The sequence below is a fragment of the Lithobates pipiens genome, unplaced genomic scaffold (assembly GCF_037356315.1).
Source record: "Lithobates pipiens isolate NorthernLeopardFrog02 unplaced genomic scaffold, aLitPip1_a1.2 Scaffold_22, whole genome shotgun sequence".
Lineage (NCBI taxonomy): Eukaryota > Metazoa > Chordata > Amphibia > Anura > Ranidae > Lithobates > Lithobates pipiens.
In genome coordinates, this window is record NW_027507784.1 from 98,563,960 (window position 1) to 98,587,228 (window position 23,269).

A 23,269-nucleotide genomic window follows, 5' to 3' on the forward strand; every position below is an offset into this window, starting at 1 on the left:
GCCCTGAATGCCAAGATTTGAAAGGCATAGCTGAGGTGGTCGCCTTCTCCACCACTCCTCTCTTGACCAGCAGAAGCCTCAAAACAATGTTTTCCACCAGACTATAAACTACCAGAGTTGGGAAAGGTGTTACATAAACTCTTTTTTAAGGTGTCCTCAAGAAATTTCATCTTCTACAAGTTTGCAGAGGCATGTGAAGCAGACTCCTCTGGGTCACTGAGGATTACAGTATTTGGAACTGCCTCCTCCCAGCCATGTATTACTTCCAAGGGTTCTGGGGATGGAAAACCATCTGTTAAGGGTTGACATATGTCTTGCTCTACTTCAATGCCTCCAAAGGTGCCAGAATCCTCCTCTTCCCTCTCCTCTTGTGTGTTCTGTGGCATAGGAAGAATGGTGTCTGCATAAAGCAGGCCTCCTTTTCCTCCTGCTGCTCTGCCTTGAGTGCCCTGTCCATAATGCCACGCAGAGTCTGCTTCAGCAGGAACACAACAGGTATTATGTCACTGATGCATGCATTGTCATGGCTCAGCATCCTTGTGGCCTCCTCAAATGGTGACAGTACAGTTCATGCATCCTTTATCAGCAGCCATTAGCGTGGGGAAAAAAAAAGCTGAGCTGGCCTGAGCCTGTCATTGTGCCATACTCACACAGGTACTCGTTGTCAGCCCTCTGTTGCATGTGCATCTGCTGCAGCATTGCCAAAGTCGATTTCCACCTGCTGGGCATGTCACAAATCAGATTGTTTACAGGCAGGTGGAATTCCCGCTGAATTTCAGCCAACCAGGCACTGGCTGTGTATGACCACCTGAAATGGCTAAAGACTCTTCTGGCCTGCTTCAGCAGATCTTCCAACCCTGGGTACCTATTTAAAAAATGTTACACCACAAAATTGAGGACATGTGTCAAGCATGGCACATGTATTTACTTTCCGTCTAAGGACGGAGGTTTGTGCATTATTGCACGACACCTTTTCTGGCTGTTAGGAAGGGCACGCCAGCAATCGAGATGGCGACCATAGATGTCCCCTTGTTCTGCATGTCCCACTGAGAAGGGCTGCGTGGGCAAGTTTGCGTGCACTATACACACACGCACACGCTTGTGCACTAGTGCCTCACAAAATGCAGACATTGGTGCACGCGTGCATCCAGTGATGTTTGTGGCGCTAACAGACTATTTAAACTGCCTTACTTCCTTCGATCGAAGTCTGGTCTTCAGCATTACCTGTGATCCCTGATTGTCATTTTTCCTGTATCTGCTCCAGTTGACCTGGCTTGCTCCTGACTACCCCTGCTTATCTGCCTGCCCCTGACCTTGGCCTGTTTTGACTACATTCCTGCCTGCTCCTTCTGCAACCTCGCTGCCAGCCTGTTGACGAACCTGCCTGTACCTGAGACTACGTTCCTGCCTGCTCCATCTACTACCTTGCTGCCAGCCTGTTGCTGAACCTGCCTGTATCTGATCCTGCTCCAGTGTCCACCTGCTCTGGACTTGTGTGTGTACGCTTCCAGTCCATCTGCATGCACTTGCCTGAGCTCCAGTTTCCAGTCTGACAGCCGTTCCTGGGTCCGTTTCAGTTCCTGCTTCACTTCTGGTCCAGCTCGTCTACCAGCAACCTAGCCAGGCACTCGTGTGACTCTGCACCCCTGCGCCTCCTGTTTTCTCTATCAAGGGCCTCAAGTCAGAGGTGTAAGAGAGGCCTCCCTCTGCATACCAGACTCTACCAACAGGTACGTGACACTGGTTCCAGCTGGCATGGTGTGAACCACCTCTGGGCCTGCCCCTGCAGAGCTGCCAGAATCTCTGTTCTGGTGTGGCTACCGGGACCTAGACAGACCAGCTGAAGCACGCATGACACCTTTCAGCCTGACTTATTGAATAGCCCCTTGAACGCTTAGGGGGTACTTGTAGTTCATGGGACAATTCAGCGGAGCAGAGGGTGGAGCTGACAAATCCCACATCATCACCAGTAGCTGTGGCGGCACAAAAGCTGCAGCACAGAGCACTGTCCCGCATCCTTCCGAGTTGCAAGTAGAGTTACCGAGTGTGCTGTGAACTAAATATATCATCCCTGACCATGCTTGCTGGAACACGTGTCAGCAGTAATGTGGACCTTGCGGCTGACTGCCTTTCCCATCGATGCAACAACATTGACTTCCACAAGATGACAAGCAGATGGGGCAGAAAAATTTGCCTGCTGTAGTCTACAGCTGGTGATGTACTACTGGCAGGCGTGCTGCAAGGACCTGGGACACTCTGCATTATATCATCATCACTGTCAGTGGAGGCTGCTGAGAGGTCACAAGGTATAGCGGGGGTAGACCAGAAAGTGAGGAGGAAAAGAATTGCATTTCTTTTATGTGGCTTTCAGGTGCTTTTGCCAACAGGCTGAGTGGTGGAAGGTTAAATGGCTTGTCAAGCATGTGGTACCCAAATAGCTGGTGTTTTTGCCACGCTTGATGTGCTTGAGACAACGTTTGCAGATTGCAACAGTGCGACTGGATGCATATGTGCTAAAAAGACCCAAACATCTGATCTGTGGGAAGTGGACCGGGAGATAACAGCTCTACAATGTGGTGTAATAGGATGGCTGCTCTCTACTCTTCCATGATGGCTGTCTCTTTGGGGTTGTGTCTTACCCTCACTTTCCTCTTCTGCTCTATCTGGCACCCAAGCCGCACCGGTGACCTCATCATCTTCATCATCATCCCCTCCATCCTCATTATCACTGGAGAAAACTTGGCAATACGCTGTTTATTAGTGTTCTCCCCTCTCTGTAGGCCCATGTTCCTACCTTTCTCAACCTCAGAACCAAGATCTGAATCAAGTAATGGGTGTACATCGCCAAGGAGTAAGTGGCCCATGGTGTGTTCAAATAACTCAGCTGACTCCTCCATGCCTGATGCTGGGGCTACGGAAGGAGTAGCTGTGAACAAGGAGGAAAAATAAGCCATTCTGGCAGCTGCAGTGGACTGCGCACTATTCTCTGCTTGGGTGATGGAGGATGAGGAGGATGATGATGGTTTCATAAGCCAGTCCACCACCTCCTCTGCATGCTGTGGCTGGATGGCACAGGCAACATCACTAAACAAAGAAAATGATGCCCTACCTAAGGATGGACCACATCCACCTTTACCTGTGGACACATATGCTTCTTGCCGCTTACAGTGCCATGGGAACGTCTGCCTTTCCTTGTTGGCCTCCCAGACAATAAAGGGGGGTGCTTATAAACAAAATGTAATGAAGATGTGGAAATGCGTATGTGGATACACTTTAATCAATGAAAAGTGGTGTTTAGTGCACTTTAACTTGAGTACCCACTACACAGACACACTCCACTGACACTATAATATACTGCAGTAAAGCTGTACTGACGCCCTACCATATACTGTGGTAAATATGCACGAACGCAGTGAAATATACTAAATGTGCAGCAACGCATTCAAATATACTTTGTTCAACGTGCAGTAACGCACTCAAATATACTGTGTTAAACGTGCAGTAACGTAAGGATATATACTGCGTTAAACGTGCAATAATGCACCGATATATATACTGCATTAAACGTACAGTAACACACTAATATATACCACGTTAAATGTGCAGTAACGCACTGATATATACTGCGTTAAATGTGCAGTAACGCACTGCTATATACTGCATTAAACGTGCAGTATCACACTGATATATACTGCGTTAAATGTACAATAATGCACGAAAATATGCTGTTTTAAATGTACAGTAATGCACTGATATATACTGTGTTAAACGTGTAGTAACGCACTGATATATACTGCGTTAAACCTACAGTAACGCACTGATATATACTGCATTAAATGTGAAGTAACGCATGGATATATACCCTGTTAAACATGCAGTAATCCACTGATATATACTGCAGGAAACCTGCCCTGACAAATTAAACTGAAGCTAAAGTAAAAATTTATGGTCAAACTACATGCACAAAAACTGACACTAAAGTAAAAAGGAACGATCGCACTACACTGAACTATATTCACACTATACTGATATTCTACACTGACAATAGAAGCACTATAGCACACTAACTCATTAGCAACAGCACTGAACAGAGTCCTGTTCTATCTCTCTCCATGCCAATATCACACTGCAAATGGCCGCTATGGGGGAGAATATTTTTATAGTGTGGGGCGGGACTAAGGGCAATGAGCCATAATTGGATCATGGCTCTGACAGTGCTCTATGTGCTAATTGGGCAAAGCTTTCATTGCTTCAGCCAATCAGGGCTTCCACTGTGCGGCGGCGCGGTGCAGTGTGGTCATTCAGTGGGCCAAACAAATGGTCGACCGCCCCGATAATTCGGGTGTTCGTCCAATGGGCGAATAGCCAATGTTCGGACCAAAATCATGCATTCGTCCAACTCTCCAAAAGAATAGATTGTTTACAGGATGATTTTTTCAACATGTATATTAGATTTACCTTTCTCAGTGCCAGTAATAGTGTGGATTTACTTTATTTCTTGGGCTGCGACCAGGCATACACATCACCTGTTGATGCATGCAGCTGTTTATACCAGTCTAGACAATCAGTGGATCACTGAACTTACAAGATAATACCAGCTACCTTATTGTATATTTACCAGTTTAGGTAGGCTACTGCCTGTACAATACAGCATTGCTGTGTACAATTGTATGATCCTCTTTGTAGGTGCTTCTATGATACTCTAGGTCGGTGAAAGAACAAAACATCACCTACAGGATTCAGCATTTTGGGTTAGGATTGTCTTTATTATTGCTAAGTGGATATAAAATCATTCACGGTCTTACTTATTTTGCATGATTCATTGATATGATGGATACCCTCATATCATTGACACTAATTCATGGGAAGCATAACAATTATTTATATATTATCTCAGCTGGATACATGTACACATATAGATATATAAAGAGTACTCCAATATTGATATATACAGTATAGTTTATTCTACTGTATGCATGGTTCTCCAGTTTGGTTTTGTTTGTTTCTTTTAATTCTGGGTTCTAGTGGGGTGTCAAGCCCTTTGCATGTTTATCTAGGGGACATTGTTCTCTTTGCATGCTGTTCTAGGGCTCATACACATAGCATAGGCTCAACACATAGCATAAGCATACTTAGAATTACACCCCAAAACATATTCTGCTACTCCTCCTGAGTATGGTGATACCACATGTGCAACTTTTTCACAGCTTAGCCACGTAGAGAGACCCAAAATTCAAGGAGCACCTTCAAGTGTGCAAGGGACATACATTATTAGGCGTCTAATTTCCTGACTACTTTCCCCTTTTTTCGAGGCCTTGGATCTCCAGGACAATAGAAATGCCCACAAAATTACCACATTTTAAAAAGGAAGCACCCCAATGTATTTTCTAAGAGGTATAATGAAATTTTTATTTTTTTGTCACAAGTTTTTGGAAAATGCGAAAAGAAAATGATGTATTTTTACAAGTTGTCAATTTAATTATATATTTCCCATACAAAGTATGGGATACTTAGAATTACCCCCCAAAACACATTCTGGTGCTCCTCTCAAGTATGACTGATTATGTACCTAATATTACATCTTATATATTTCAAAATCAACCAACATTGTATAAAAATCAGTGTGCTGTAATGTCTGTGTATGAGTGGTCGGGTAACATAGGGCGGGGAAGATAAATAATTATTTAATCCCCTGCAGATTTTGTAAGTTTACCCACTTACAAAGAAACAAAGGGTCCATCATTTTTCATCATAGGTGTATTTTAAATGATAGAGACAGAATATCAACCAAAAATCCAGAAAAAACACGTAAGAAACAAATGCTATAAATTGAGTTCTGGTTCATTGAGTAAAATAAAGTATTTGATCCCCAAGCAAAACATGACTTAGTACTTGATGGAGAAACCTTTGGTGGCAAACACAAAGGTAAGACGTTTCTTGTAGTTAGTGACCAGGTTTGCACACACCTCAGCAGGGATTTTGGTCTACTCTTTTTTACACTAAGGTTTCTTGGCTGTCCCTTGGCAACTTGAAGTTTCAGCTCCGTCCATACATTTTCTATAGGATTAAGGTCTGGAGACTGGCTAGGCCACTAAGTGACCTTAACCCTTTCCCGCCGAGTGTACGCAGATATGCGTACTCGGCTTCCGGGGGTTATACCGGGATGATGCCCGCACCTGCAGGTACCTTTTTTTGCAGCGGGCGATTGGCTATCCAGGCATAACAACCGATGCGGCTAAAAGCCGCTCGGCTGTTATGCCGGAGGAGCGGGAGGGGACTCTCGCCGCTGTTACCGGTCGGGAGCACCGATCAGTGATCCGACGCCTCCGGCTGCTGCGGAGGAACTGGAACGAAGTCGTAATCGGCTTCGTTCCAGTCTCTTCATCGTAAACACGGAAGCGACGTCATGACGTCACTTCCCGTTTACTCGGCTGCCAATGGCGCTGGTTTTAAAAAAATATCCGGTATTCAGAATCGCCGTTTTCGGCGATCTGAATACATTGAAGTGTAAAGGAGGGGTGGGGGGTATTTTAGACCCCCGATCCCTCCATAAAGAGGACCTGTCACCACCTATTACTGTCACAAGGGATGTTTACATTCCTTGTGACAGCAATAAAAGTGATCAATTTTTTATTTATTTTTTTAAAAACAATTTAGTCATTTTAAAATAAATAAAAATTTTTTTTTTAAAGCGCCCGCCGTCCCCGTGAGCTCGCGAAGCAAAGAAAACGCAAAAGCGAACACATACGTGAGTAGTGCCCGCATATGTAAACGGTGTTCAAATCACACATGTGAGGTATCGCCGCGATCGTCAGAGTGAGAGCAATAATTCTAGCACTAGACCTTCTCTGTAACACTAACCTGGTAACCGTAAAAAAAATTTAAAGCATCACCTATTGAGATTTTTAGATACTGTACTTTGTCGTCAATCTACAAGTGCGCGCAATTATAAAGTGTGACATGTTTGGTATCTATTTACTCGCCGTAACATTATCTTTCACATTACGCCAAAAAATTGGGCTAATTTTACTGTTTTGTTTTTTTTTTATTCCTGAAAGTGTCCCTTTTCCCAAAAAGTTGCGTTTAAAACACCACTGCGCAAATACCGTGTGACATAAAATATTGCAACAATCGCCGTTTTATTCTCTAGAGTCTCTGCTAAAAATATATATATAATGTTTGGGGGTTCCAAGTAATTTTCTAGCAAAAAATATGGATTTTAACTTGTAAACACCAAATTCCAAAAATAGGCTTAGTCATGAAAGGGTTAATGTGCTTCTTGAGCCACTCCTTTGTTGCCTTGGCCAGAACACTGAAGACGAGTTATTGATGCATCTTCCAGCATGACAATGACCCAAAACATACCGCCAAGGCAACAAAGAAGTGGCTCAAGAAGAAGCACATTAAGGTCATGGAGTGGCCTAGCCAGTCTCCAGACCTTAATCCTATGGAGCATTTGTGGAGGGAGCTGAAACTTCAAGTTGCCAAGAGACAGCCAAGAAACCTTAAGGATTTAGAGAAGATCTGTAAAGAAGAGTGGACCAAAATCTCTGCTGAGGTGTGTGCAAACCTGATCACCAACTATAAGAAACTTCTTACCTTTGTGTTTGCCAACAAGGGTTTCTCCATCAAGTACCAAGTCATGTTTTGCTTGGGGATCAAATACTTTATTTTACTCCCTGAACCTCAACTCAATTTATGGCATTTGTTTTACGTGTTTTTTTCTGTATTCTGGCTCTATCATTTAAAATACATCTATGATAGAAATTATGGACCCTTTGTTTCTTTGTAAGTGGGCAAACATACAAAATCTGCAGGGGATTAAATAATATTTTTCCCCACTGTAAAATGGACATCCCGGAGGTTCTCTCCCTTTGTAAATGTGGAAGTCATACGTGTACCCTGTGACCCTCTCACAAAATGTATATGACTGTATCTGGCACATTTACTGGGGATATATACGGTTTGATTCTCAGTCTGCCTGTGAAATGTATGAGGGAAGCAGATATGTTTGTGAGAAGTATACATTTCCGAGAATTTTTAGGAAACAAAATTGATAAGTGGCCTCATTTTATGGAGCCTTTCATATGACTTCATGGAGGACACAAATAAATGTTATTGAAATGCAAGAATCTGATTATTTTATAGCATGTCCTGAACATAACTGAGGAATATAATGGCTCATGGTGAATTGAGTGTGTGGACCAATAGAAGTGCAGTTCATTTTTTTTCTGTGTTTCCTTCCCATGTTTAGGGTAAGGCTAAAAAGGATTTTAAGCGATAAGCTTCCATTTAAATGGTCAAGCAAAAAGTAATTGGGATTGCTGGTAATATACTGTTGGGCGTACAGGACACATTGCTCCACAATTAAACTGAATAATTATTTGGTAAAATACAAATTAACCACTTCAATACAGGGCACTTAAACACTTTCCTGCCCAGACCAATTTTGAGCTTTCAGCGCTGTCGCACTTTGAATGACAATTGCGCGGTCATGCTACACTGTACCCAAATGAAATTTTTATCATTTTTTTCCCCACAAATAGAGCTTTCTTTTGGTGGTATTTGATCACCTCTGCGGTTTTTATTTTTTGCTAAACAAATAAAAAAATACCGAAAATTTTGAAAAAAAAAATGTTTTTTTTGTTTCAGTTTCAAAACTTTGTAAATAAGTACGTTTTCTCCTTCACTGATGGGGCTACACTGATGGGCACTGATAAGGCGGCACTGATGGGCACCAATGATGTGGCACCAATGAAGTGGCACTGATGAGGTGGCATTGATGGACACTGATATGTGGCACTGATAGGCGGCACTGATGGGCGACACGGATGGACACTGATAGGTGGCACAAATTGGCACTGATAGCTGGCACGGATTGGCATGGATGGGTGGCACAGATGGGCATGGATAGGCGGCACAGATGGGCATGGATAGGCGGCACAGATGGGCATGGGTGGGCACTGATAGGCGGCACAGGTGGGCACTGATAGGTGGCACAGGTGGGCACTGATAGGCGGCACAGGTGAGCACTCATAGGCGGCACAGGTGGGCACTCATAGGCGGCATTGGTGTTATACTGTACTAATGGATGCCAATCAGTGCCAAACAATAATGCATGCCAATCAGTGATGCCCATTGTGGGCACTGATTGGCATCCATTATGGGCACTGATTGGCATCCATTGTTCTGACTGGCATCCCTGGTGGTCTAGGGAGGATTACCTTTTTCTGGGCATCCCTGGTGGTCTGGTGGCGTCCCTGGTGGTCCAGTGTGGGCATCCTCGGGGGGGCACAGAACCCCCCTGTCAGAGGAGCAGCCGATCGGCTCTCCTCTACTCATGTCTGACAGACGCGAGTGAGGAAAAGCCGATCACCGGCTCTTCCCATTTACACTGTGATCAGCCGTGATTGGACACGGCTGATCACGTGGTAAAGAGTCTCCGTTGGAGACTCTTTACCGAGATCGTAGTTGCCGGGTGTCAGACTGACACCCCACAACAACGATCGCCGCGATGCGCGCCCCCGGGGGCGCGCAGCGGCTCATAATCCTGATCACGTCATATGACGTCCGATCAGGATTATGCAACCACTTTGCCACCATCAATTCCCTATAGGGCGGGCAGCAAGTGGTTAAAAAAACAGCACGGGTGTAAAACTTTCTGTTTCCACACGAATGCCTAGTAGGGTATAAATGGGGAGGTGACAGGCACTGTTGAAGTAAAGGGTAGACGTATTTGGGCTAATTCTTCATGGCTGATGTTGTAAAACCCAACTACTTGTGCTTGCCACTTCATCAGGATCTGCTGCACTACTGATATTTACCACTTCAACAGGATGTACCACACTGCTGGTGCTTGCCTGCTGCAGTGCAGAGGGATGCTCAGTTCATCTGACTCTTTTAGCAGGAACCCTTTCATCCTCTGAACTTAGAGTTGGCCGTTATTAAGTCACTGCTTTCCACTGGTTCATAATGTGAATCGGAATCTGATTGTGAGGTCTCCTCCCTGCCTGCTTCTCTGATTAGTCATACTCAGAATTTGAAAGCCTCATCACTTGTGTACCTTTCTTGGACATTTTTGGCAGTGGTTGTACTGGTATTTGATATGCTGGTTGGCCTTCAGTACACTGGTTCTGGCTGGTGATTGGGTTACTCTAATGCTGAGTACACACGATCGGAATTTCGGCCAGCAAAAGACCAATGAGAGCTTTTCATATGAAAATGCGACCGTGTGTATGATCCATCGGAATTTAGCTGGCCAAATTCCCGCCAGCAAAAATTTGATAGCATGTTTTCAATTTTCCTGATCGGAAATTCCTATCGTGTGTATGCAATTCCGACAAGCAAAAACTCACGCATGCTCAGATTCAACTACGAGATGGAAGCTATTGGCTACTAGGTATTGAACTTCCCTTTTCTAGTCCCGTCGTACGTGTTGTACGTCATCGCGTTCTTGGCGGTTGGAATTTGGTGTGATCGTGTGTAGGCAAGACAGTTTGAGCGGAATTCCATCGGAATTCCGATGGGAAACCATCAGAGCTTTTTCCAGTGAGAATTCCGATTGTGTGTACGCGGCATAACTGTATACCCTGGCTGTAGCGACACTGTAATGGTAAAGCAGCTATCAGCTTACTGTTGCTGACTTCACTGGCTCTGGTAAGACTGGCACTTGTGTGGTCAATGATCAGGACAATGCTTCTAGCTTGGCTGGCTCTAGTGACACTGGCACTGGTGTGGCAGTGATCAGGACACTCAAAAAAAAGGTAAAACTTGCAGCACCACAACATAAACAAAATGTTACAAAAATGAAACACATTTGATGTTACAATCAAAACAAAAATAAAAATAAAACTCCTGTATTCAAATCAAGACACTAAGTGGTTGATTTACTAAAGACAAATAGACTGTGCACTTTGCAAGTGCAGTTGCTCCAGAGCTTAGTAATTGAGTGGAAGCTCTGCTGACTTCCATCATCCAATCATGTGCAATAAAAAAATGAATTTTTAAAAAAATTTAAAAATGTATATATATACAGTATCTCACAAAAGTATATTATACACTGTAGATATAGGCTACACTGGATGCAGAGTGTATATATATATATATATATATATATATATATATATATATATATATATATATATACACAGTCTTGTGTGTGTGTGTGTATATATATATATATATATATATATATATATATATATATATATACTCTGCATCCAGTGTAGCCTACATCTACAGTGCATTCCTTGGTGTACAGTTGCTAATACAGTGCAGGTGGTGTACACAGTATCTTATACAGTGTGTACAGTTTCTAATAGACGTCAGGCAGTGTATTAATAAATATATATATAGTCCGTGGTGTACTGTTTCTAATACACTTCAGGAAGTATAAACAGTATCTAATACAGTGTGTACAGTTTCTACTACACTTCTGGTGGTATACATAGTATACAATACAGTGCAGCCATTGTACATGTTCTAACACACTTCAGGCAGTGTACACAGTATCTAATACAGTGTAGTGTGGTGTTGCAAAACAAAAAATACATCATGTCCGGAAGGCCACCCATGAGAGGCAGATGCTCACAGGCCACTAAAAGAGGGCAAGCAGCCTCTGGGTCTACAGTCAACAGTGGTGGTTGTGGACATGGTGCATCTTCTGCAGGTGGCCATGGAGCATGCTTGTCCTTTTTTGCTGCTGCTGGCCATGTTATTGAGCCACAACATGCAGAAGAGTTGGTGGAGTGGATATGAAGCCATCCTCATCCTCCTTATCCTCTGTCACCTAGACTCAGCGTAGTTTGCCTTCCAATGCAGCTGCCAAAGTGGCCTATTCCATCGGCTCCTTGTCCACAGTCACTCCTTTCGTAGCCCCACCATCATGCACAGAGGAGTCCCTAGATTTATTTGACCACAGTGTTGGTTATATGCTGCTGGAGGATTTACAGCAATTTGAAGGCTCCGATGTTGGTTCCCAGGTTGAGGAAGGGAGTAACGTGAGCCTAGAGAGAGGAAGTGCCACAGAAGGATAAGAGACTGGCAGTCATGTTTCACAGCAGGGCCCATTCCTGTGCCCAACAAGAGTATCTGTGAGCAGGGCCGCTGATAGAAATCATGGGGCCCCGTACAGCCTACCTGACGGGGCCCCCTTCAGCTCCACCCCTGGCCCCGCCCATGGTCCCTCCTTCAGCCCCGCCCCATCCCAGCCCCTCCCCAGACCCCGCCTTGAAACAAAGTGCAGGTTTGTCTACAAGCGATAGGCATGGCTGGCACTGTCTGTAGCACATTACGGCATTGGCGGCATGGGTGACACTGTCTGTAGCACATTACGGCATTGGCGGCACAGGTGGCACTGTCTCTGCAGGCAGCACATGCGTTATGGGCCATAAAGCATGTGCTACCAGCAGACAGTGCCGCCAATGCTGTAACGTGCTGTAAACAGTGCCAGCCGTGACACTAATGGCATAACGCATGTGCTACTTGCTGACATAATGCCATTGGCAGCATGGATGGCACTGTCTCTGCAGGCATCACATGCGTTATGACATTAGCGTCATGGGTGTCACTGTCTGCAGCACAATATGGCATTGGCGGCATGGGTGACACTGTCTGCAACACATTACGGCATTGGCGGCATGGGGGGCACGGTCTCTGCAGGCAGCACATGCATTATGGCCCATAATGCATGTGCTGCCTGCAGAGACCGTGCCACCCATGATGCCAATGCCATATTCTGCTGTAACAGTGCCACCCATGCCGCATGCGTTATTGCCCATAACGCATGTGCTACCTGCAGACAGTGCCACCCATGCTGCCAATGGCATAATGTAAAGATGCTGCTGCAGTAGTAGTAGATCTTGAATCCACCCCCCCCCCCCCAAGCAAGCACACACCTGTGTTCTGTGTTAGCCGGGCCCCAGGAGTCACTTCTTCCTTGATCCTGTTGCTGGTGGCTGTCTGGACTGGAGTACGAGTGTCCACAAAAGTTTCCAGTCAGATGCCAGATCGATCTGCTACTTTTTTTTCTTCCGGTACCGGCGCTCGTCTCTGCTTTTTCTCTAGCCGAGCGAAGAACAGAGCAGAAGGGGAGGAATCACTCCGCGCCAGGGAAAGCAATATAGAGGACGCGCTGGCCGGAACTAGAGCCAGCATGAGGAGCGGGCGCAGAGAGGACATTCTTCAGTTTCCGAAATAGAGAAAATAGTCCCTCCCCCTGCCTATTGAGCTATCGGCCTAAAAAAAAATGTAAAAAGAACGGCAAGGGGTGGGGGGGGGGGAGTCAGTCAAGGTGGCTGGGGGATTTTTTTTTTTAACATTAATTGGATTTTTTTTTTTTTAACATTAATTAGGTCTCTGTTTAGGTTGCCCGGGCCCCCCTGCTGGCCGGGCCCAGTACAACAGGGCCAGTTGTACTGGCCTATCAGCGGCCCTGTCTGTGAGGGGTTACAGTGTTGTGGCACCCCCACCACCCAAGGCCCAATTTTTCTGCCTCTGTTTAACAGGGGCATGTAATTACAATTCTTGATATAATATTTCACAGCATTGCCCATTCCTGCGCCCAACAAGAGTAACTGTGAGGGCTTACAGTGTTCTGGTACCACCAACACCTAAGGCCCAATTTTCTGCAGAGTATAGGGCAGGCCGTATAGTATATATACTGCTGTTCAGAGTATATAGTGCCAGGGGGCCATCTTGCAACTCTTTTAAAAATGTGGGTGTGGGGTTCCCCTTAATATCCATACCAGACCTGAGGGGCCTGGTATCGATTTTGAGGGGGACATTCACGCCATTTATTTTTTGTATTTTTATCTATATTGCTGGGATCCGACAACACATTACAGCCGCAAGCAGTTTTAAATGGCAATTTTTCTGGGACTGTTATAAACATGGGAAAAATGCACTACTTTACAGGCATACTAAGGACACGATATTTAAAGGAATATTAAATTTTTGTTTCACGTTAAACATTATTAAAATCACTGCTCCTGAAAGAACGTCCATTTTTAAAACTTTTTTTTGCATTGATACATGTCCCCTGGGGCAGTACCCGGGTCCCCAGACACTTTTTATGGCAATAACTTGCAAATAAGTATTTAAAATTAGCACTTTTGATTTTTCACATTCGTGTTCTATAGACTTTAATGGTGTTCGCGTGTTCGAACAAATTGTATGCCTGTTCGCATTTTCTGCTCATTTTGGTGCCATTTAATCTACCAAACCAAGAGATTTGTTATTAGCTCCAGGAGCATACAATTTTCTTGTACAATTGTTCTTCAGAGTTACCAAAACCATATAATATGAGGTCAAACCTAAACACTTTCAATTTTTATGCAATCAGGCAGGCACTTTCACTACAAAGTTGAAAGTAATTGTAAAGGAAATTGAATAAGAAAATATTATAATGTATGGCCAGCTTTAGCCCTTCTCTGATACACTTGCTCAAAGCATGGAACGCTCGTTAGGCTTGGTAAGATGCCCCACCATGGTGAGATGTTTCCACCAGACTCCCAACAGATTGCGATGGTGGATTCAGAAGGGATTTACCGATGTTTATGTTTACAGATATTAAATCCTTCGATAACTTTCAAGAAAAGCACAAAGCATATGGAGGACTTCTTCTGATATTAGGAATTCTTCCGATATATACTTTCATTATTATTATTATTATTATTATTATACACAATTTATATAGCGCCAACAGTTTACACAGCGCTTTGTAAATGTAGAGGGGGGACAGCACAATTACAGTGCAGTTCAATACAGAAGGGACAGGAGGGCCCTTTCATCATTATACTGCTTCTCTTTTGCCTAATATAGAAGCAAACCTCTGCTTCTGAGGCTGCGGGCAAGAGGAATCACTGCTAGATATTTGTTGGTCATGCCTTAAAACCAATAGGGTCTAGATTAGGATTTATTCCCTAATGCACATAGTCCTGAAATGTAACTGGTGGAAAGACCCAATCCAAAAAATCCGACATAACACAGCAACAATTACTGGATATATACAGTATTCAGAACCAACAAACTTTAGCCAAATCATAGACCCTTCAAAGAGGTTAAAACATGATTAACAGCATGATGATCAATGAAAAATGAACGACTATTTATTGGATAAACATGAGAAATTCATAAAAATATGATCCCCATGGATAGCTTATTTGCAACCTGATCTAAGAGCCCTGATTGTAAGACAATGACCAAAAGGTTGACCAACCCCCAAAGATGGGGGAGTCCCCCCCCCCTATATCTTTAAATGTGTTCCCCTTCCCCCACACCCCTTTCTAGTCTTATTGGACTTTCAATAGTTTTCCCTCTAATGCCCTATACACACAATCAGACTTTCTGATAAAAAATGTGTGAAAGGGCCATGTTGTCGGAAAATCCGATCGTGTGTGGGCTCCATCAGACTTTTTCCGTCGGAATTTCCAACACACAAAGTTTGACAGCTGGATCTAAAATTTTCCTACAACAAAATCCGATTGTTTTAAATTCCGATTGTGTTTAGACAATTCCGACGGACAAAGTGCCACACATACTCAGAATAAATTACGAGACGAAAGCTATTGGCTACTGCCCTCTTTATAGTCCCATCATACGTGGTTTACGTAACCTCGTTCTGAACGATCGGATTTCCCGACAACTTTGTGCGACCGTGTGTATGCAAGACAAGTTTGGGCCAAAATCCGTTGGAAAAAAACAGACGGATTTTGTCATTAGAATGTCCGACCGTCTGTACAGGGCATTAGCCTTCTAATTTCTCTCCTGTTCTGCTATCTTTTTTAATTTCTTTTAGGTACAGTAGGCTAACTATCATAATGAAGCTACAGAGAACCCCTTACAGGCCATGCAGTATCAAAATGCAGATCAGGATAGGTCATAGCCCCTATAAGTAGAACAACACGTGATGCCCCACTCAGTAATGCTATCTTTACATTCTGTATCATTTGAAAAGGGTCATGTGATATTTACAGGGCTTTTTTTCTGCGGGAATGTGGGGGAACGCAGTGCCAGCACCTCCAGCACTGAGTGTACTGTGTTTAATGGCAAGGGGTGCCGGCGTGGGCTGAAGGGTCTAATATTGCTGGCTGCTGGGCGATCTATTGTTGCTGGAGTGGATCTATTTTTGAATGGCCGTCTAGTGTTGCTGGGAGGTCTATTGTTGCTGGTGGGGGATCTATTGTTGCTCGGGGTCAATTATTGCTGAAGGAGATCTACTATTGACAAAGGGGGTCTATTGTTGCTGGCCACTAGAGAGTCTATTAATGCTAAGTGCTGGGCAATCTATTGTTGCTGGAGCGGGTCTATTTTTGAGTGGCGGTCTATTGTTACTGGGAGGTCTGTTGCTGGTGGAGGATATATTGTTGCTGGGGGGCAAATTTTGCGGTAAGAGATCTACTATTGACAAAGGGGGGGGGGGTCTATTGTTGGTGGCTGCTGGAGAGTGTATTGATGCTGGCGGCATCTGTTGTTGCTGCTGGGGTGGTATTTTGTTGTGGGGATCCATTGTTGCTGGGGGGTCTATTGTTTTTGATCAAATCTATTGTTGCTGGGGGGAGGTGGTCTATTGGTGCTGGCTGTGGGGGATCTATTTTACTACTTTTCTTGCCATCTTTAACAAATCCACAAAATTATACTTGGCTCTGTATTCTCTAAAAGGGGCAGTACTGGGTGGTGGGTGGGGGGTGAAACCAAGGAATGTTGATCAGAGGTGGGTAGGGGGTGGAGACAAGAAAGTGCCTCAGAAGGGGGGGTTCCTGCACCTATTCTCTGATTTAAAAAAAGCCCTGGTTATTTTGATACTCCATAGTTGTTCTGTGGACCTTGTATTTACATTGCACCAATGAACTGAGCATATATATGTATTTATCTATATGGCTTAACCAGTATATGTCAGAACTAGAATAAAACATATTGTACAAGAAAAACACATTCCACCACCATCGCCACCACTTTGTACTTACTTGATCCAGCGATGTGCTCATCTCTAGTGGCTCTCTCCTCTCTCCCTGCTTTCAGAGGAGGACAGAGAGGCAGCAGTGGGAGCCATTAGCTTCTGCTGCTGTCACTTAAACCCTGTGAGCACAGAGCTGGGGGCAGGGCCAATCTGTTCTGTGTGTGTTTATGGATGCACACAACCCTCTTAGTAGCAAGCCTACACATGCACCTCTATAGGAAAGAGGAGGAATCAAGAGCACTGGTGGGGACACCAGAAGAGGAGGTTCACTGCCACTCTGTACCATTGAGCAGAGCAGGTAAGTTTAACATGTTTGCTATTTAAAAAGAAAAAAATCTTAGTCTTTGCAATCATTTTAAAGTGGAACTTCAGTAATTTTTTCATCTTTCCATCTATTAAATCATCTACCCTTGTTTTAACTTTGGATAGTAAAACATTTTTTTTCTGCCCGTAAATACCTTATACATTCCACTTCCCGTTTCTTGTCTGGTAAAGAGCCTAGGCTTATGACATCATACACAGCTCTCTCTCTCTCATGAGAGTTTGCCAGGAAGGGAGAGGGGGTGAGTCATAAGAGAGCCAATGAGAACTGCAGAGCAGGAAGTGTGCCTCTGTGTGTCTGTGTAAATCCTGGACTAGAAACAGGCAGCAACTTCAGCTGCCCACAGTTAAAATGGTTGCAGCCAGACTCAGTAGAGGGAGATTTCTGCAGCATATTTGGCAAGTACAGAATTAAAGTATATATAAAATTGCATGCAAAGTTGTTGGAGGAAAGCTTCAGCATGGCAAAGATTTTTTTTTTACAAATTATGTGAGCAGACTGCAGTTCCTCTTTAAGGATATATTATAAAATACAGCTGCATTAATTTGTGTTTTTATACTTTTTTTCTCATTTTGTACTTACCAGCTATATTTCTAACATTAATTTTCACTTTTTGCTTGCTTCTTATAGCTTTCAAGGGATATATTACGAGGAAGAATTACATTGTCCTGAAAAATAGCAATGCTTTACTTCTCCCAAATAACATATCAGACAGTGCAAGCACTAGTAATCACTATACACAGTGGTAAGTCTAGTTAATATGTAATAATTGGTAACTAAATGTATTAATATTGCATTTTTTTTTCATTTTTTATGTAAAATCTCTTTTTTCTTTCTTTCTTTTCTTTTTTTATTCAGTGTATTTTTAAAAGGTGGTGAAACAAATAAGCTCTAGTAGACAGATAGATTTCACATTATAGTATTTAGTAGTAAGATAATATACAAGTTAAATAATGAATATGTGAGTGTTGTACTGTTGGCAGAGGAGACATCTGCAGTAGCGGGCACAGTTGTTTATCCACCCAAAGACTAGAACTGCTTTCTGTAGTCAGACCCCTGGATGGGAGCGTGAGCTATGCCAGGTAACAGGTGCCTAAAAGGGACCCTCTAAAGCGACTCTTTCTCCAAAATTAAAACTGAACTAAAAAAGTGAAGATTTGCTATGTTGTGGGTGAGCCTTTATTGGGCTTCAGCATTATCCTGAACAATGTACCCATTGTCTTGACTTTTTTCCTGAAAGATAGCAGTATACTACCTGGCTCTAACTGTTATGCCCCGTACACATGATCGGATTTTCCGCCAACAAATGTTGGCTGTGAACTTGTTGGCAGAAAGTCTGACCATGTATATGCTCCATCGAACATTTGTTGGCGGACTTTCCACCAACAAATATTGACTAGCAGGTTCTCAAATTTTTCCGCCAACAAAATTTTTGTTGTCGGACTTTCCGATTGTGTGTACACAAGTTCATCGCACAAAAGTCCACGAATGCTCAGAAGCAGAAACGGCTGGTCTTGTAAACTAGCGTTTGTAATGGAGAATTCACATTCGTGACGTGGAAAATTAGGAAATCTCCAAATGCAGCGCACATTTCTCTTCTTCTTTAATGGGATAATAATGAAGCTGCTTTGCTGGTGATACTGATGGAGTTATGGCAAACAAATTTTTAAAGTTTTTTTTTTCCAAGTGATATAACGAATAATAATTAATAATAGCGCAAAATAAAAAAAGCAAAATGAAAAGCGCGAATCAGCACTCACTAAAGTTCGACTAACATGAAATTAGCAGAAGGAGCCAAAGGGTGGCGCTAAACAGCTAAAAAAAAATGTAGTACGTCTAGTAGGTACGTTGATAATTGTTGACCAACATTTGTGTGACCGTGTCTATGCAAGACAAGTTGGAGCCAACAACCTTCGAACAAAATTCCACTGTTTTGTTGTCGGAAAGTCCGATCGTGTGTACGGGGCATTAGTCTCAGGAGATTTGCAGCAAGATTTAGTGATATCACTACTGTGCTGCTGAATGGCCTCCTTCTATAGAGGCTCTGACATAAGGAACCAAAGGCCTGGTAAATTAGTATTGGGGAAATATTGTCTGCAAGAAGACCATAGATAATACTGGTGACTTTTTGGGCACAGCTTCCTGTGTAATACTTACCTCTCTATCCAAGTCTGAACTTGATTGTCATGCAAAGCTATTATTTTGCAACAAAATCTATAGCATCCCACATTTATGGGTGTGTCACATGCCTGTGCCCACCACTGCCCACTATGGTTCCATCCACCGTTGCCTATGTCACTGCAGTGCACAATCGTATCATGGGGGCTGTCTTTGTTATTAAACATGGCCCTCTTAGATCTACATATCTTTTTGGAGACTGCTATGGAGGCTTAAAGGATAATTAAAACCAGAAACAACAATTTAACATATTGCAGCTTACCAGTTTTTAGATGTGAGAGCAGCATTAATTTACTTTTGTTAGGGTAAGAACATTCTCAGTAAGTAAATAAAATGCCTGTTGATCTTAGCAGAGATGCAGTTTTTCTCTTGACTTGTGAGCTGAAAGTGTAAAGTTAGCCACACATGGTTAGATTTTCCTTCGAATATTGGTAGAAAAAATATTCTTCAGAACATTCCTTCTTGCCATCATTGAGTAAACGAATTTCAATTTAAATCCCTTAAATTTTATCCGTCCATATTTTAATTGAATCCCAGAAGAAATAAACAAATTTATTACAATATGTATATTTTTTCTGAAGGAAGACCACATTTACAATTTGAATTTCATTTGTTCAAGAAAAATTTTCCATCCTTCTGCTTTGGATTTTCTCATCATTATGATAAAAAATGAATGTATAATTCCTTGAAAAAGTATTCATACCGCTTGAAATTTTCCACATTTTGTCATGTTGCAACCAAAAACGTATTGTAAATGTTTTTTATTGGGATTTTATGTGAGACCAATACAAAGTGCCGCATAATTGTGAAGTAGAAGGAAAATGATAAATGGTTTTTAATTTTTTTTATAGATATATGAAAAGTGTGGTCTGCATTTGTATTCAGCCCCCCTGAGTGAATACTTTGTAGAACCACCTTTCGCTGCAATTACAGCTGCAAGTCTTTTTGAATGTGTCTCTACCAGCTTTGCACATCTAGAGAGTGACATTTTTGCCTATTCTTCTTTGCAAAATAGCTCAAGCTCTGTCAGATTGGATGGAGAGTGTCTGTGAACAGCAATTTTCAAGTCTTGCCACAGATTCTCAATTGGATTCAGGTCTGGACTTGACTGGGTCATTCTAAGCCCCTGTACACACGGTCGGGGATTTCGACAACCAAATCCGTCGGATTTTGCCCATCGGATTTTGTCCGACGGATCTTGTCCGAAACTGTTGCATACACACGGTCGGACAAAGTTGTCGAAAAATCCGATCTTTCAGAACGTGATGATGTAATTTCGTTACGATGGGACTACATTCAGGCTAGTAGCCCATAGCTTTGATGTAGGAATTTGATCTGAGCATGCGTGGCACTTGGTCCGATCAAAATTCTCTACACATGATCGGAGTATGTCTGATCGGCCCAGTTGGTCGGGAAATATTTCCAACAAGTTGGAAAATTGGGTCCGACGGATATTCCGATGGAATCAGTCCGATGCATACCACACACAGTCGGATTATCCGACAACACGGTCCGATAGGACACATTCCGACGGATTCTCTGACCGTGTGTACAAGGGCTAACACATAAATATGCTTTGATCCAATTCATTCCATTGTATCTCTGGCTATGTGTTTATGGTTGTTGTCCTGCTGACAGGCGAACCTCCTCCCTAGTCTCAAGTCTTTTGCAGACTCTAACAGGTTTTCTTCTATGATTGCCCTGTATTTGTCTCCATCCATCTTCCCATCAGCTCTGACCAGCTTCCATGTCCCTGCTGAAGGAAAGCATCCCCACAACATGATGCTGCCACCCCCAGGTTTCACGGTGGGGATGGTGTGTTCAAGGTGATCTACAGTACTAGTTTTCTGCCACACAACGTTCCATTTTGTCTCATCTCACCAGAGCACCTTCTTCCACATGTTTGTTGTGCCCTCCATATAGTTTTGCGCAAACTGCAAACAGGACTTCTTATGGCTTTCTTTCAAAAATGGTTTTCTTCTTGCCACTCCTCCATAAAGACCAGATTTGTGGAGTACATGACTTATAGTTGTCCTGTTGACAGATTCTCCAACCTGAGCTGTGGATCTCTGAAGCTCCTCCAGAGTTGCCATGGGCCTCTTGGCTGCTTCTCTGATTAATGCTCTGTTTGCCCGACCTATCAGTTTAGGTGGACTGCCATGTCTTGGTAGGTTTGCAGTTGTGCCATACTCTTTCCATTTTTCAGATGTTGGATTGAACAATGCTCTGTGAAATGTTCAAATATTGGGATATTTTTTTTATAATCTAACCCTGCTTTAAACTTCTCCACAACTTTATCCCTGACCTGTCTGGTGTGTTCCTTGGGCTTCATGATGCTGATTGTTCACTAAGGTCCTCTAACAAACCTCTAAAGCCCCATACACACTATCAGATTTTCTGCAGATTTTTTCCTTCAGATTTACCAAAATCATGTAGTAGAAGGGTCTGCCTGATTGCATACAAATTGAAACTCCTAAGGTTTGACCTCATATTATATGGTTTTGGTAAATCTGAAGGAAAAAATCTGCAGAAAAACGGATGTGTGTGTATGGGGCTTTAGGGCTTCACAGGACAGCTTTACTATTTACTAATTAGGTGACTCCTGAAGGCAATTACTTCCACTAGTTTTTAGTTAGGGGTATCAGAGTAAAGGGGGCTGAATACAAATGCACACCACACTTTTCAGATATTTAATGTAAAACATTTTGAAAACCGTTTATCATTTTCCTTCCACTTCACAATTTTGTGCCACTTTGTGTTGGTTTATCACATAAAACCCAAATAAAATACATTTTCATTTTTGGTTGTAACATGACAAAATGTGGAAAATTTCAAGAGGTATGAATACCTTTTCAAGGCACTATAGATTTGATCCCACTACTACTACTAGAAAATCAAATGAGCATTCTGAAAACAAAAAATTTCTAAGAAAACTTTACTGGTATATGACCCAGCTATAACAAGTAAAATGATTGAGTTGGCAACTCTGTAGTCCATATAGCAATTTTAATGGTTGGTTACATGACCAGTTATATCTTCCTTTCTGACTGAAAGCGAAAATGAATGCATCTATCTTATCTGGAAACTGGTAAGCTCCAATATAGTGTATAAAATGTTTGTTTTTGGGTTTAGATACTCTTTAGTGTTCAGATGACTACATAATAGAACAAGGTAGCTTGAGACACAGAAGAAAGAGTAGATAGTTGGAATTAGGATCGTGGACTTCCTGGCCCGTATTATTGCAGGCTCGGTAACAGGGAGTTCCAAGATGACCAGGTTACCGGAAACCACAGGGATCTTCAGAGTTGAGTTCTTTGTGTTATATAAAGTTTGACCTGTATGTACCTTTAACTGTGTAATTGTATTTTAATACTCATTTTTTTCTAATCTTTTTCTGTGGTTGCAATTTCAGGCAAGAGAACTGTGTCCCAAGCCATTTCACAGAGCCCAACCACCGGGACAAGCAGTCAGGGCAGGTAGTTTTACACAAAGTCTCTGAAGTAACTCTACATTGTTACTTAACATTCCTGCGTCTAATGTTCTGTGCTGTGTTCACGGCTCTTTGGCTGAACCATGTGAACATGAAACCGTTAGTTATGTTTTGAAGTCTCTGAGACAAAAGCCCTAGCTTGCTAAGAACTGGAGTTCTGTAGAAAGACAGGGAGGTACAGTGAAAAGAGCATCAAAAGGCTGGAAATACGCTGCGGAGAATAAAACGCTTGCTGCTCCCCGAGGTGGTGTGTCTGTGCTCTTCGCTTAGCTGCAGATGTTACAGCCTCTATTTTAGTAAAGACCTGAGGTTCTTTGGTAGC

At 42.9% G+C, this 23,269-nt stretch overlaps 1 protein-coding gene across 1 annotated transcript in view; it reads left to right on the forward strand.

Moving 5' to 3' along the window:
• The window catches only part of MYO3B (myosin IIIB), a 583,926-nt gene that overhangs the window by 437,387 nt on the left and 123,270 nt on the right, over positions 1 to 23,269 (forward strand). Inside the window, exons 29-30 of the mRNA XM_077447966.1 lie at positions 17,910 to 18,024; positions 22,870 to 22,933. Of these exons, the coding sequence (XP_077304092.1) occupies positions 17,910 to 18,024; positions 22,870 to 22,933 (179 nt within the window). The remainder of the gene's footprint in view (positions 1 to 17,909; positions 18,025 to 22,869; positions 22,934 to 23,269) is intronic.